Source organism: Nomascus leucogenys, chromosome 12 (assembly GCF_006542625.1).
Source record: "Nomascus leucogenys isolate Asia chromosome 12, Asia_NLE_v1, whole genome shotgun sequence".
In the NCBI taxonomy this organism is placed as follows: domain Eukaryota; kingdom Metazoa; phylum Chordata; class Mammalia; order Primates; family Hylobatidae; genus Nomascus; species Nomascus leucogenys.
The window spans coordinates 14,604,923-14,619,540 of record NC_044392.1 but is presented as its reverse complement, the minus strand read 5'-3'; the positions used below and the strand labels follow the sequence as shown (position 1 = coordinate 14,619,540).

The 14,618-nt window shown below is 42.4% G+C and overlaps 1 protein-coding gene across 1 annotated transcript in view; it reads left to right on the top strand.

Moving 5' to 3' along the window:
• Window positions 1-14,618, top strand: part of IPP (intracisternal A particle-promoted polypeptide) — a 58,653-nt gene that overhangs the window by 28,359 nt on the left and 15,676 nt on the right. Inside the window, exons 6-8 of the mRNA XM_030823810.1 lie at window positions 131-268; window positions 2,433-2,555; window positions 4,991-5,211. Of these exons, the coding sequence (XP_030679670.1) occupies window positions 131-268; window positions 2,433-2,555; window positions 4,991-5,211 (482 nt within the window). The remainder of the gene's footprint in view (window positions 1-130; window positions 269-2,432; window positions 2,556-4,990; window positions 5,212-14,618) is intronic.

Here is a 14,618-nt window from a genome sequence, read left to right as displayed (position 1 = left end):
ATGAATAGTATAAAATCAGACATAATGGTTGAATTTTTGACAATAGGGAATACTACTGAATATTGTGTTATGGTGCTAGTCTATTGGCATTACTAAACTTTCTAATATTTGTCTCTTTTATTTAACTCAGGTGAAAAGGATTCAATGATTTTTGATTGTACTGAATGCTATGATCCAGTTACTAAACAGTGGACAACTGTAGCTTCGATGAATCATCCCCGCTGCGGCTTAGGAGTGTGTGTGTGTTATGGGGCTATCTATGCTTTGGGTAATTATGCTGTTCAGTTTAAAGATAGCTAATATTGTTTATGTATTTATTTTTAATTTTCATTTTTGTGGATATATAATAGGTATATATATTTATGGATACACATGAGATACAGGCACATAATGCATAATAATCACATCATGTAAAATGGGATATACATCTCCTCAAGTATTTATCCTTTGTGTTACAAACAATCCAGTTATACTCTTCTAGTTATTTTTAAATGTACAATTAAATTATTGACTATAGTCACCCTGTTGCACTATCAAATACTAGGTCTTATTCATTCTTTTTTTTTTTTTTTTTGTATTCATTAACCATGCCCACCTCCTCCCTCCCCACCCCCACTACACTACCCTTCCCAGCCTCTGGTAACCATCCTTCTACTCTATCTCCATGAGTTCAATTGTTTTGATTTTTAGATCCCACAAAGAAGTGAGAATATGCAATGTTTTTAAAGGTAGCTAATATTGTTTAAATTATTGGGTTCTGATGACTTTGGAGATGTTCTTTCCCTCTTTTTAGCTCTTTACATTCTTTTTTTAAAAACCAACCAGCTTTAATCTGTATACTCTGGAGGCTGGGCAAGGTCTTAGGGGAAGGTGTAGGTAGGAGTCAGGGGGTCAGGGATTGGAGGGGGTGCTCCTGGGCTTTCCATCCTAAGGAGGCACTCAGGCGGGGGATGGTACAGGAGGACCTGAGCACCTGCAGGGCAGAGCCTTGTTGGGCAGATGCATCAGTTCTTGGGCAGATGGTAGATGCCTGCCTGGCCAGTTGGCTGGCTGACCAAACTGCTAGTCACACACATTCTTCTGCAGGTATCTCTGGAGCTACTGTATGCTGTAGATGCGCTTGCCAGCTCTTTAAATTCTTATTCTCAAAATTGTATTACTGGAGATAAAATATAGCTGAGACATCCAGTGAAGTACTTTAGCTGAGTAGTTAAATCTCATTATTTTCATAAGGTGTATAACATTTTTACCACCCTGCATAGTGGCCTAATTATGTCTAATATAAGAAAACACATGCCAAAAAATTAAATATATCACAAGGAAGTTCTGTACTATATTATTTTTATTCTTGTAGATGCAGTGAATGATTATGAGCAAGCTATTTTACTTTATCTGTGTAACAAATGTTACAATCAAGGTTGTTCATAAGGAAAGTTATAAGTTGACGTAGCTCTCAGCCTCCCCTATTTTCTCCTTGTCACTCCTTCTTCAGTTCACTGTAACTCAGTGTCTTCCCCTCATCCAAACCTATTGTGGAAAAAATGTCAGTTACCTTAAGGTGAATTTAATCTATTATATTTTATTACCTCTATAAGTATCTGCATTTTTCAGTTAATTGTGGGAAATAATATTTTCAATTTTAAGAATTGGAGAGTGCTGGCTGGACATGGTGGCTTACGCCTGTAATCCCAGCACTTTGGGAGGCCGAGGTGGGCAGATCATGAAGTCAGGAGATCGAGACCAACTTGGCTAACATGGTGAAACCCTGTCTCTACTAAAAATACAAACAAAATAAGCTGGGTGTGGTGGCGGGCACCTGTAGTCCCAGCTACTGGGGAGGCTGAGGCAGGAGAATGGCCCTGGGAGGTGGAGCTTGCACTGAGCCTGAGCCGAGATTGCACCACTGCACTCCAGCCTGGGTGACACAGCGAGACTCCATCTCAATAAAAAAGGAATTGGAGAGTGTTAAGAAAATGTTATTGTGGGGATAAGGGGCCTTTTTGAAGTTCCTGAAATTACACCAAATACACGGTATACTCTGATTAGGCTTGGAGCTGGCCTTGATTAGGATAAACATTCTAAATAGCCAGAAGTAATTTCAAAAGGTAGTTTTGCAAAATACCATCTTTTCCATGCAATATATTGAAGTTTTGGGGCTTTTGTTGTTTTGTTTTAGTCTTTAGTGAAAAATAGGGAGTTAAAAGACTTGAATTCCTTTTTTTTTTTTTCTCAAAAGAGCATCAGTTATGCAAAGGACCTGAGTTCTACTCGTGGTCAAATTCTAACTTTTTCATGGGATCATGGAACAGATAACCTCTTTGGTTCATGTGATATCTATAATATGAAGTATTTGGTTTAGATGTTTTGTAAGGTCTTTGTCACAAATAAGAATCTTTTATCCCAGAAACAAACATTTTTCTATTTCATAACAGGTGGATGGGTTGGAGCTGAGATAGGGAACACCATTGAACGATTTGATCCTGATGAAAATAAATGGGAAGTAGTTGGTAACATGGCTGTGTCACGCTACTACTTTGGGTGCTGTGAAATGCAAGGTAATCACTTTAGAAAATATTTTTCCTCAAAATGTAGTTCTGAAAAACTGTTCGAGTTTGAGGCCTTATTTTCACAAAAGTATATTTTAAGTCTGTTAGTATTGAATGACTGATACTAGCAGCATAGAAGTTCTGCTTTTTACCTCCTATCATTGACTTTTATTTCTGAATTGCTTAAATAATTGATTTTTTCAAAAATAAACAAGGCTAGAATTAAAAATTGCAAGTAAGCAGGAATATCTGACTAGCACAATAAGCATTTGAAGTGTTATCTGTTATTGTATTTTCTCTCCCATGAACATCTAAGTAAATATTTCTAAGTAGGGAGAGAGTATCAGAAACAATTTTTGGGCGTGATGGCTCATGCCTATAATCCCAGCACTTTGGGAGGCTGAGGCAGGAGGATCACCTGAGGTTAGGAGTTCAAGACCATCCTGGCCAACGTGGTGAAACCTCATTTCTACTAAAAATACAAAAATTAGCTGGGCATATTACTATGCACCTGTAATCCCAGCTACTAGGGAGGCTGAGGCAGGATAATTGCTTGAACCCAGGAGGCGGAAGTTGCAGTGAGCGAGATGGTGCCACTGCACTGCAGCCTGGGTAACAGTGAGACTCTATCTCAAAAAATAAATAAAAATAAATTATTTTCATGGTCTCTATAGGCTTCTTTAGCGTTTTTTTTTCTACAAAGTACATTGTGATGCAGCTCACATAACATATAATCCTGTGACAGATTTAAAGGATTCTATGTTGCATATTAAAGTGGTATACAAACATTATTTTAATTGTCTGCTATACTCTGAGAGGTAGGTAGTAAGCTGTTTTAACTAGAACCTGATTCTCTGTCTAGGATTGGAGAGCTGATTTATATGTACCTGTGGAGAAGGAAGCAACTTTCCCATTGTTGTATGACAGCCTAACCTGCTCAAGTTCTTTCTAGTTTGTGGTTACCTTCTCTGATTTCCATTAGCAAATTATGCGGTGCAGACTATATCTTACTGTTTAATATTATATTGTCTTCTAGTTGTTTTATATTTATTATTTTTATCATCCCATCTGAAATCATAGAGCTAGCTAGAAAGGGATCTTTGAACTTATCTATGTCAACTTCTTTAAGTTATAGAGGAGGAAGCTGAAGATCAGGAAGGTTGTGAGTTATCTTTTCTCATAGCCAGTTACTGGCAAGGCTGGAACTAAAACCCAAGTTTACTATACTAACGTTTAGCCCACATTTCTTTTTTTTTTTTTTTTTTTGAGACGGAGTCTCGCTCTGTCACCCAGGCTGGAGTGCAGTGGTGCAATCTTGGCTCAGTACAAGCTCCGCCTCCCGGGTTCACACCATTGTCCTGCCTCAGCCTCCCGAGTAGCTGGGACTGCAGGCGCCTGCCACCACGCCTGTCAAATTTTTTGTATTTTTAGTAGAGATGGGGTTTCACCGTGTTAGTCAGGATGGTCACAATCTCCTGACCTCATGCTCTGCCTGCCTTGGCCCCCTAAAGTGCTGGGATTACAGGCGTGAGCCACCGCACCCGGCCTAGCCCGCATTTCTTAAAATATAATTCTTTGTAACTTCTCACTTTAGAAGATGAAGTACAACACTAGAGATTCAAAAATAATTGTAGATTGCCAGAGTTTATAAGGAAATTTTATGTAAATTACATTATATTTTACCGTAGTAATTTTTTTTTTTTTTTTTGAGACAAGGTCTGGCTCTGTTGCCCAGGCTGGAGTGCAGTGGTGCAATCTTGGCTCACTGCAACTTCTGCCTCCCAGGCTCAAGCCATCCTCCCACCTCAATCTCCTGAGTAGCTGAGACTGCAGGCACACACCACCATGCCTGGCTAATTTTGTATTTTTTGTATTTTTTGCCCAGGTTGATCTCAAGCTCAAGTGATCCGCCTGCCCTGTCCTCCCAAAGTGCTGGGATTGTGAACCACTACGCCCAGCTGTGTACTGTAGTAATTGATTCTGATATCTTAATTTAGCCACATACTATTTAAATTTAAATTCCCTACTTTATGTCCATTTGAGCAACAAATAGGCTGTCACTAAAGAGAGCCATGTAATTCCCAGCTTAAGTGCATAACATTTTTTAGGGAAAAAAAATCCATGTTCCTTTCCTGTTTTTATCTATGGGTGGATCTGGAACCTGAGATCACCAAGCAGACAATTAGATAGAAAATCCTTAGCTGACAGATTATTTCAAGTTCTTTGAAAACTCAATGCTATTTTAAATTAATTGCACTAATTTTTTGCAGCTTGCTGAATAGTGAGGTGATAAACTTGACAAAGTTGATTTTCTCTCAAATAATATTGTAAGCCCTAGATTAAGCATAGCATCGGCATTGGAAACATAGATCACAATCATTTCTTTTCATCATTATTTGTATCTCACTATCTGTAGCATCTGAGCAAAAATATTCCACTTCCAGGTTTAATTTATGTAATTGGGGGCATCAGCAATGAAGGAATAGAACTTCGTTCTTTTGAAGTCTATGATCCACTTTCTAAGCGTTGGTCTCCACTTCCTCCAATGGGAACCCGGAGAGCATATCTTGGTGTGGCTGCACTCAATGACTGCATCTATTCTATTGGAGGATGGAATGAGACCCAAGATGCTCTTCATACTGTAGAAAAATATTCCTTTGAAGAGGTAGGTTGGATGATTTCAGATATTTAGTAACCTGGTATTCTTTTAATGTCTGTAAGATCTATGGTGATGCACTCTTTTTCACTCATGATGTTGATCATTCGTGGATTTTTTTCCCTTTTTTCTTTCCAAAGAAGAAACTTTTGGTGTCATTGCTTTTTTTCTATTGTCAATTTTCTGTTTTATTGATTTCTGTTCTTATTTTTCCCTTTTTTCTATTTGTTTTTGATTGAGTTTGCTCTTCTTTTTCTAGATTATTTATTTATTTTTTAATTTTTTAAGAGACAGGGTCTTGCTCTGTTGCCCAGCTGGAGTGCACTGATATAATCATAGCTCACTGTAACATTGAACTCCTGCCCAGTTAATTAAAAAAAAACTTTTTTTGTACTGCTGGGTGTGGTGGCCCACGCCTGTAATCCCAGCACTTTGGGAAGCCAAGATGAGAGGATAGCTTGAGCCCAGGAGTTCAAGACCAGCGTGAACAGCATAGTGAGACTGTCTGTATAATAAATAACAAAATTAGTTGGGCATGGTGGTATGCACCTGTGGTTCTAGCTACTCAGGGGGCTGAGGTGGGAGGATCACTTGAGCCTAGGAGGTCAAGGCTACAGTGAGCTGTGATCAAACCATTGTGCTCCAGCCTCGGTAACAGCGAGAGACCCTCTCTCGAAAGAGTAATTTTTTTTTTTTTTTGAGATGGAGTTTTGCTTTTGTTGCCCAGACTGGAGTGCAGTGGCGCAATCTCGGCTCACTGCAGGCTCCGCCCCCGGAGTTCATGCCATTCTCCTGCCTCAGCCTCCTGAGTAGCTGGGATGCGACTACAGGTGCCCACCACCTGGCCCAGCTAATTTTTTTTTTTTGTATTTTTAGTAGAGACGGGGTTTCACTGTGTTAGCCAGGATGGTCTCGATCTCCTGACCTCGTGATCCGCCCGCCTCAGCCTCCCAAAGTGCTGGGATTACAGGCGTGAGCCACCGCGCCTGGCCAACCTTCCTTTTTCTATAATAGAAACTGTAAATTCTCTTCAAGCACTGCTTTAACTTCATCCCACATATTTTGATATGTTGCCTTTTAATTAGTTGGCATTTATATTAAAATATTTTTTAGGCCGGGCGCAGTGGCTCACGCTTGTAATCCCAGCACTTTGGGAGGCCGAGGCGGGCGGATCACGAGGTCAGGAGATCGAGACCACGGTGAAACCCCGTCTCTACTAAAAATACAAAAAGTTAGCCGGGCGTGGTGGCGGGCGCCTGTAGTCCCAGCTACTCGGAGAGGCTGAGGCAGGAGAATGGCGTGAACTTGGGAGGCGGAGCTTGCAGTGAGCCGAGATTGCGCCACTGCACTCCAGCCTGGGTGAAAAAGCGAGACTCCGTCTCAAAAAAAAAAAAAATATATATTTTTTAGGTCAGGCGCGGTGGCACATGCCTGTAAACCCAGCACTTTGGGAGCCCAAGGCGGGTGGTATGTATATATGTTTTTTTCTTTCTTCTTTCTTTTTTTTTTTTTTTGAGACAGAGTCTCTGTCACCCAGGCTGGAGTGCAGTGGCGCGATCTGGGCTCACTACAAGCTCCGCCTCCCGGGGTCACACCATTCTCCTGCCTCAGCCTCCCAGTAGCTGGGACTACAGATGCCCGCCACCATACCCGGCTAATTTTTGCTGTAGTTTTAGTAGAGAAAGGGTTTCGCCATGTTTGCCAGGATGGTCTCCATCTCCTGACCTCGTGATCCGCCCACCTCGGCCTCCCAAAGTGCTGGGATTACAGACGTGAGCCACAGCGCCCGGCCTTATTTTCTTTTTTAAATTTTTCTGGTAATTTCTTGTTTGACTAAAGGGTTGTGAGAACAACGTTATTTAATTTAAAAATATGTGGGAATTTTCCAGATAAATCTTTTGTTATTGACTTCTAATTTATTTCTATTATAATCAGAAAACATATTTTGTATTGCTTCTGTCTTATTAATATGTCATGTACATCTGAAAAGAATTTGTATTCTGCTATTGTTGAGTGTGGTGTTCTAATGTCCGTCAAGTTGGTTGCTTTTTTTTTTTTTTTTTTTTTAAGACGTCGTCTTGCTCAGTCACCAGGCTGCTCAGCTCACTGCAAACTTGGCCTCCCGGGTTCAAGCGATTGTCCTGCCTCAGCCTCCCGAGTAGCTGGGATTACAGGCACGTGCCACCATGCCTGGTTGATTTTTGTATTTTTTTTAGTAGAGCCAGGGTTTCACCATGCTGGCCAGACTGGTCTTGAACTCGTGACCTCAAGTAATCCACCCAACTTGGCCTCCCAAAGTTCTGGGATTACAGGTGTAAGCCACCACTCCTGGCCTCAAGTTGGTTTTATAGTGTCATTCAGATCTTCCCTTGTCTGTCCTACTTGCACAATTGTTCTCTCAGTTTTTAAGAAGGGAGTGTTGGAATATCCATCTATAATTATGGATTTGTCTGTTTCTCCTTTCATTTCTGTCAGGTTTAGCTTCACATATTTTGAAGATCCATTATTAGATGTGTACTCATTGAGATTATTATGTCTTCTTGATGAATGGATTCTTTGATTTTTTTTTGTTTTGTTTTTTGTTTTTTTTGTTTTTTTTTTTGAGATGGAGTCTCACTCTGTCGCCCAGGCTGGAGTGCAGTGGCACAATCTCGGCTCACTGCAAGCTCCGCCTCCCGGGTTCACGCCATTCTCCTGCCTCAGCCTCTCCGAGTAGCTGGGACTACAGGTGCCCGCCACCACGCCTGGCTAATTTTTTGTATTTTTAGTAGAGACGGGGTTTCACCGTGGTCTCGATCTCCTGACCTCGGGATCCACCCGCCTCGGCCTCCCAAAGTGCTGGGATTACAAGTGTGAGCCACAGCGCCCGGCCAGATTCTTTGATTTTTATCTCTGGTAATATTCTTTATACTGAAGTCTACTTTTTTTTTTTTTTGTGACAGAGTCTTACTCTGACGTCCAGGCTAGAGTACAGTGGCATGATCACAGCTCACTGCAACCTCTGTCTCCTGGGTTCAAGCGATTCTTGTGCCTCAGCCACCCACGTAGCTGGGATTACAGGCACGTGCCATCACACCCAGCTACTTTTTGTATTTTTAGTAGAGATGGGGTTTTGCCGTGTTAGCCAGACTGGTCTCAAACTCCTGACCTCAAGTCATCTGCCCACCTTGGCCTCCTAAAGTGCTAGGATTATAGGTGTGAGCCATTGCACCCAGCCTCTAAGCTTTCTTTTCATTAGTGTTTTCATGATATATTTTATATTTTTCTTTCCTTCTACTCCTGTGTCTTTACAAACTGCACTTCTAGACAGCACATAGTGGTCTGGTTTTTTTTTTTTTTTTTTGAGACGGAGTCTTCACTCTGTTGCCAGGCTGAAGTGCAATGGCGTGATCTTGGCTCACTACAACCTCTGCCTCTCGGGTTCAAGCAATTCCCTGCCTCAGTGTCCCGAGTAGCTGGGACTACAAGCGCCCGCCACCATGCCTGGCTAATTTTTTTTTCTTTTGTATTTTAGTAGAGATGGGGTTTCACCATGTTGGCTGGGATGGTCTCCATCTCCTGACCTTGGGATCCACCCACCTCGGCCTCCCAAAGTGCTAGGATTACAGGCATGAGCCACCGCACCCAGCCAGTTGTGGTCTGTTTTTTGTTTGTTTGTTTGTTTGTTTGTTTAGAGACGGAGTTTCGCTCTGTTGCCCAGGCTGGAGTGCAGTGGTGCGATCTCAGCTCACTGCAAGCTCCGCCTCCCAGATTCGTGCCATTCTCCTGCCTCAGCCTCCCATGTGGCTGGGACTACAGGCGCCCGCCACCATGCCCAGCTAATTTTTTGTATTTTTAGTAGAGACAGGGTTTCACCGTGTTAGCCAGGGTGGTCTCGATCTCCTGACCTCATGATCCACCCGCCTTGGCCTCCCAAAGTGCTGGAATTAAAGGCGTGAGCCACCGCGCCTGGCCCTGTGGTCTGTTTTTTAATTCAGTTTGACAATCGCTGACTTTAAATGGCTTTTAGAATTTATACTATTTATATTCTATGTAATTACAAATATGGTCGGTTTGTAGACTCCTGTTTGGCTGTTTGTTTGTTCTTTTTCTTGAGACAGCCTTGGTCTGTTGCTCAGGCTGGAGTGCAGTGGCTCGATCTCGTCTCACTGCAACCTCTGCCTCCCAGGTTCAAGTGATTCTCCTGACTCAGCCTCCTGAGTAGCTGAGATTACAGGTGCCCACCACCATGCCCGCCTAATTTTTGTATTTTTCGTAAAGCTGAGGTTTCACCATGTTGGTCAGGCCAGTCTAGAACTCCTGATCTTGAGTGATTCCCCCCACCTTGGCCTCCCAAAGTGTTGGGATTGTAGGTGTGAGACACCATGCCTGGCCTTGCCATTTGTTTTGTTTATGAAATCCATTCTTTGATTCTTTTTTCCTCTTTATGTGGATTTTTTTAGTATTCCATTTTATCTCTTTTGTTGTCTAGTTAGCTATATTCACCTTTTTTCTTGGTGATTGCTTTAGAGTTTTGTGGGTGGAAAAAACATACTCAACATGTTTTCTACTCTGATCTCACATCACAACAATCATCAACACAGAAAACTTCTGTGACTAAATGTGTGTGGGTTTTCCCCTACACATCAAGCAACAAATACCAGCTACGTGTCCTCTAATTCAATTAAATTCTGATACTGTTTACCTGGAGATAGCCTCAGACCCCACCGGTTGAGGGCTCAGTCCCCAAGACTGCCCCCTCCTTCAGGCACTGTTCCAAGTCCAGGCCCAACTGGCTCCAAGTTGGGGTTCTCACAACACCCTCTTTGGAGTCTATTAATTTGCCAGAGTGGCTCACAGAACTCAGTGAAACACTTACTTATGTTTATCAGGTTATTATAAGGAATATTTCAAATGATACAGATGAAGAGATGCATATGGGGAGGTATGGGGGAATGGCATGGTACTTCTATGCCCTCTCTGTTTATGCCACCCTCTAAGAACCGCCAGGTGTTCAACTATCAGGAAGTTCTCCGAACTCAGTCTTTCTGGGTTTTTTTTGTTTTGTTTTTGTTTTTTAGACGGAGTCTTGCTCTGTCACCAGGCTGGAGTGAAATGGTGCGATCTAGGCTCACTGCAACCTCTGCCTCCCGGGTTCAAGCAATTCTCCTGCCTCAGCCTCCCAAGTAGCTGGGACTACAGGCACCCACCACCACGCCCAGCTAATTTTTGTATTTTTAGTAGAGACGGGGTTTCACCATGTTGGCCAGGATGGTCTTGATCTCCCTCAGCCTCCCAAAGTGCTGGGATTATAGGTGTGAGCCACCACTTCAGGGCTGGTTTTTCTGGAGACTTTATTACATAGGCATGATTGATTAAATCATTGGGCATCCACTTAACCTTCAGCTCCTCTCCCCTCCCCGGAAGTCAGGGGATGGGTCTGAAAGTTCTACTTCTGTAATCATGCCTTGGTCTTTCTGGTGAGCAGCCCTAATTCTGAAGCTAACTATGGGCTTCCATCCATCAGTCAACATTAGAAAAGGGCATCACTTTGGATATTCTCAGGATGTTAGGAGTTGTATGCCAGGAAACGGGTTGAAGGCTGTGTACTTCATAATATCACAGGTTTACATTATGTATTTTTAGTGTATCAAATCCACAATATCATACTGTATCACTTGAAAGTAAGGAACTTACAAAAATATACTTTTGCCAAGCACAGCGGCTCACGCCTGTAATCCAGCACTTTGGGAGACAGAGGCGAGTGGATCACCTGAGGTCAGGAGTTCAAGACCAGCCTAGCCAACATGGTGAAACCCTGTCTCTACTAAAAATACAAAAATTAGCCCGGTGTGGTGGTGCACACCTGTAGTCCCTGCTACTCAGGAGGCTAAGGCAGGAGAATCACTTGAACCCGGGAGGCAGAGGTTGCAGTGAGCTGAGATTGCACCACTGCACTCTAGCCTGGGTGACAGAGTGAGACTCTGTCTCAAAAAAACAAAAAATTTTGTTTAAAAAAAATACATATATATATATATATATATATATATATATACACACAATAATTATATTCCAAAAGTTTTAAAATGAGAAAGTCTTTTTTTTTTTTTTTTTAGACTGAGTCTTGCTCTTTCACCAGGCTGGAGTGCAGTCACGTGATCCCAGGTCACTGCAACCTCCGCCTCCCAGGTTCAAGCAATTCTCCTGTCTTAGCCTCCCAAGTAGCTGGGACAACAGGTGCATGCCACCATGCCCAGCTAATTTTTTTGTATTTTTAGTAGAGATGGGGTTCCACCATGATCTCCTGACCTCGTGATCTGCCCTCCTCAGCCTCCCAAAGTGCTGGGATTACAGGCGTGATCCACCGTGCTCAGACTCTCCTTCATTTTTGAAAGATAGTTTGCTGGGTATAGAATGTTAGGTTGCTTTTTTTTTTTTTTTTTTTTTTTTGGAGGTGAGTTTCACTCTTGTTACCCAGGTTGGAGTGCAGTGGTGCGATTTTGGCTCACTGTAATGTCTGCCTCTCAGGTTCAAGTCATTCTCCTGCCTCAGCCTCCTGAGTAGCTGGTAATACAGGCATGTGCCACCACACTTGGTTAATTTTTGTATTATTCCTAAAGACGGGGTTTCACTATGTTGGCCAGGCTGGTCTTGAACTCCTGGCCTCAGGTAATCCACCTGCCTTGGCCTCCCAAAGTGCTGGGATTACAGATGTGAGCCACTATGCCTGGCTCTAGGTTGCTTTTTTTATCTTTAATCACCCTGGGCCGGGCCCGGTGGCTCACGCCTGTTATTCCAGCACTTTGGGAGGCCGAGGCGGGCAGATCACGAGGTCAGGAGATTGAGAGCATCCTGGCTAACACAGTGAAACCTGTCTCTACTAAAAATACAAAAAATGAACCGGGCGTGGTGGCAGGCGCCTGTAGTCCTAGCCACTCGGGAGGCTGAGGCAGGAGAATGGCATAAACCTGGGAGGCAGAGCTTGCAGTGAGCCGTGATTGTGCCACTGCACTCTAGCCTGGGCGACAGAGTGAGACTCCATCTCAAAAAAGAAAAAAAAGTAAAAATAAAATAAAATAATCACCCTGAAGATGTTTTTTAATTTCCTCTTAGATTTTTTCTGACAAGTAGTCAGTAGTAATTTTTGTCTTTGTTCCCCCATATGTAATGTGTTTTTTCTTCCACAGCTTTTAAGATTTTCTCTTCATCATGGGTCTTCAGTAATTTGATTATGATGTGCCTTGTTATTTTTGTTTAACCTTCTTGGAATTCATTGAACTTCTTGAATCTGTGGGATTATAGCTTTAATCAAGTTGGAATGTTTTCTGCCATATTTTTTCAAATATTCTCTTGTCTTTCTGGGATTCCAATTATATATATGTATATGTAAGACCACCCGATATTGTCCCACAGCCATTGAGGTTCTGTTAAGTTTTTCCCACTCTTTTTTCTCTCTATGCTTCAGTTTGGCTAGTTTGTTTTGCTCTGTCTTCAACTTTGTTAATCCTTTAGAGTATCCAAACTTCTAGTTCGCAGTGTCCAATCCCATCTATGGAATTTTTCATTTTAGATATTGTATTTTTTAGCTCTAGAAGATCTGTTTTCTTATGTCTTCTGTTTCTCTCCTCATCATGTTCATATTTTCCTTTAGCTCCCCAAACAATTAATAATGTTAGTTTTAAAGTCTTGTCTTTTTTTTTTTTTTTTTTGATATGGAGTCTTGTTCTGTCACCCAGGCTGGAGTGCAGTGGCACGACGATCTCGGCTCACTGCAAGCTCCACTTGCCAGGTTCATGCCATTCTCCTGCCTCAGCCTCCCAAGTAGCTGGGACTACAGGTGCCCACCACCACGCCCGGCTAATTTTCTGTATTTTTAGTAGAGACGGGGTTTCACCGTGTTACCCAGGATGGTCTCGATCTCCTGACCTCGTGATCCACCCGCCTCGGCCTCTGAAAGTGCTGGGATTACAGCCGTAAGCCACTGTGCCCAGCCTAAAGTCTTTTCTAATTTCATCATCTCTGTCATGTTTGGATATGTATCTGTTGACTTGTAAAATTTTAGAGGCAAGGTTTTGCTGTGTTGCTCAGGGTGGCATCAAACTCCTAAGCTCAAGTGGTCTTTCTGCTTCGGCCTCCTGAGTAACTAGTACTACAGACATGCACTGTGGTGCCTTGTTGACTTTTTAGATTCCTGGTTTGAGTAACATTTTTTCTGGCTTCTCCACATTTCAATTAACTTTTGATTGGATGGTAGACATTGTAAATATTATGCTGCTGAGTATTCGGATTTTGTTTTCTTCTTTTAAGTGTTGAATTTAGTTCTGTTAAATAATTCAATTATTTGCAAATCAGACTGATATTTTCGAGACTTAAAACAATTATTTAGGCTGGGTGTAGTGGCTCACACCTGTAATCCCAGCACTTTGGGAGGCCAAGACGGGTGGATCACTGAGGTAGGGAGTTTGAGATCAGCCTGGCCAACATGGTGAAACCCTGTCTCCACTAATAAAATATGAAATTAGCTGGGCAGTTTGGTGCATGCCTGTAATCCCAGCTACTTGGGAGGCTGAGGCAGGAGAATCATTTCAACCTGGAAGGCAGAGGTTGAAGTGAGTTGGGATCACGCATTTGCACTCCAGCCTGGGCAACAAGAGTGAAACTCTGTCTTGAAAAAAAAAATTATTAAAAAATTTTTTTTAGAGATGGGATCTTGCTGTATTGTCCAGGCTAAACACAAACTCCCAGACTTAAGTAATCCTCCCAATTTAGCCTTCCAAGTAAGCTGGGACTACAGGTACATGCCACGGTACCCAGCTTGAGACTCGTAAGGCTTTGTAGGGAAGGTCTAGAGTAGCCCTTCCTTTAGATCTAGTTTATCCCTATTACTAAAGCATGACTCTTTTTGGGTCTCTGCTGATTGCCCCAGGTGTTCAACAAGTTATCTTCACTTTGGTTGGTCAGAACTGAAATATCTCATAGCCTTGTGTGAGCTCTAGGAATTGCTCAGCTTACAACTCCTCCCATTAGTTGTCCTTTGCCTGTACCCACGGAATCTCACCTTAGCATGCATAGATAAGTAGTATTCAGTCAAAGACTGAAGGGGACCTCTGTACTGTACCAAACTATGATCTCTGTCTCCTGTATCAGCTGACTATCATGCACTGCTTGAGATCCCCTTCTGTGTACCTGTTTTCCAAAAGCCCCTCCAGGCATAAAGTCTAGCTGACTGTGTTTACTTTGTTTAATTTTCTCAGGGATCACAGTTTTACATTGCCTGTTATCTAATGTCTGAGAGTTTTTTTTTTTCTTTTTTTTTTTTTTTTTTTGAGACGATGTCTCACTCTGTCTCCCAGGCTAGAGTGCAGTGGGGCAGTCTTGGCTCACTGCAGCCTCCACTTCCTGGGTTCAAGCAATTCTTGTGCCTCAGCCTCCCAAGT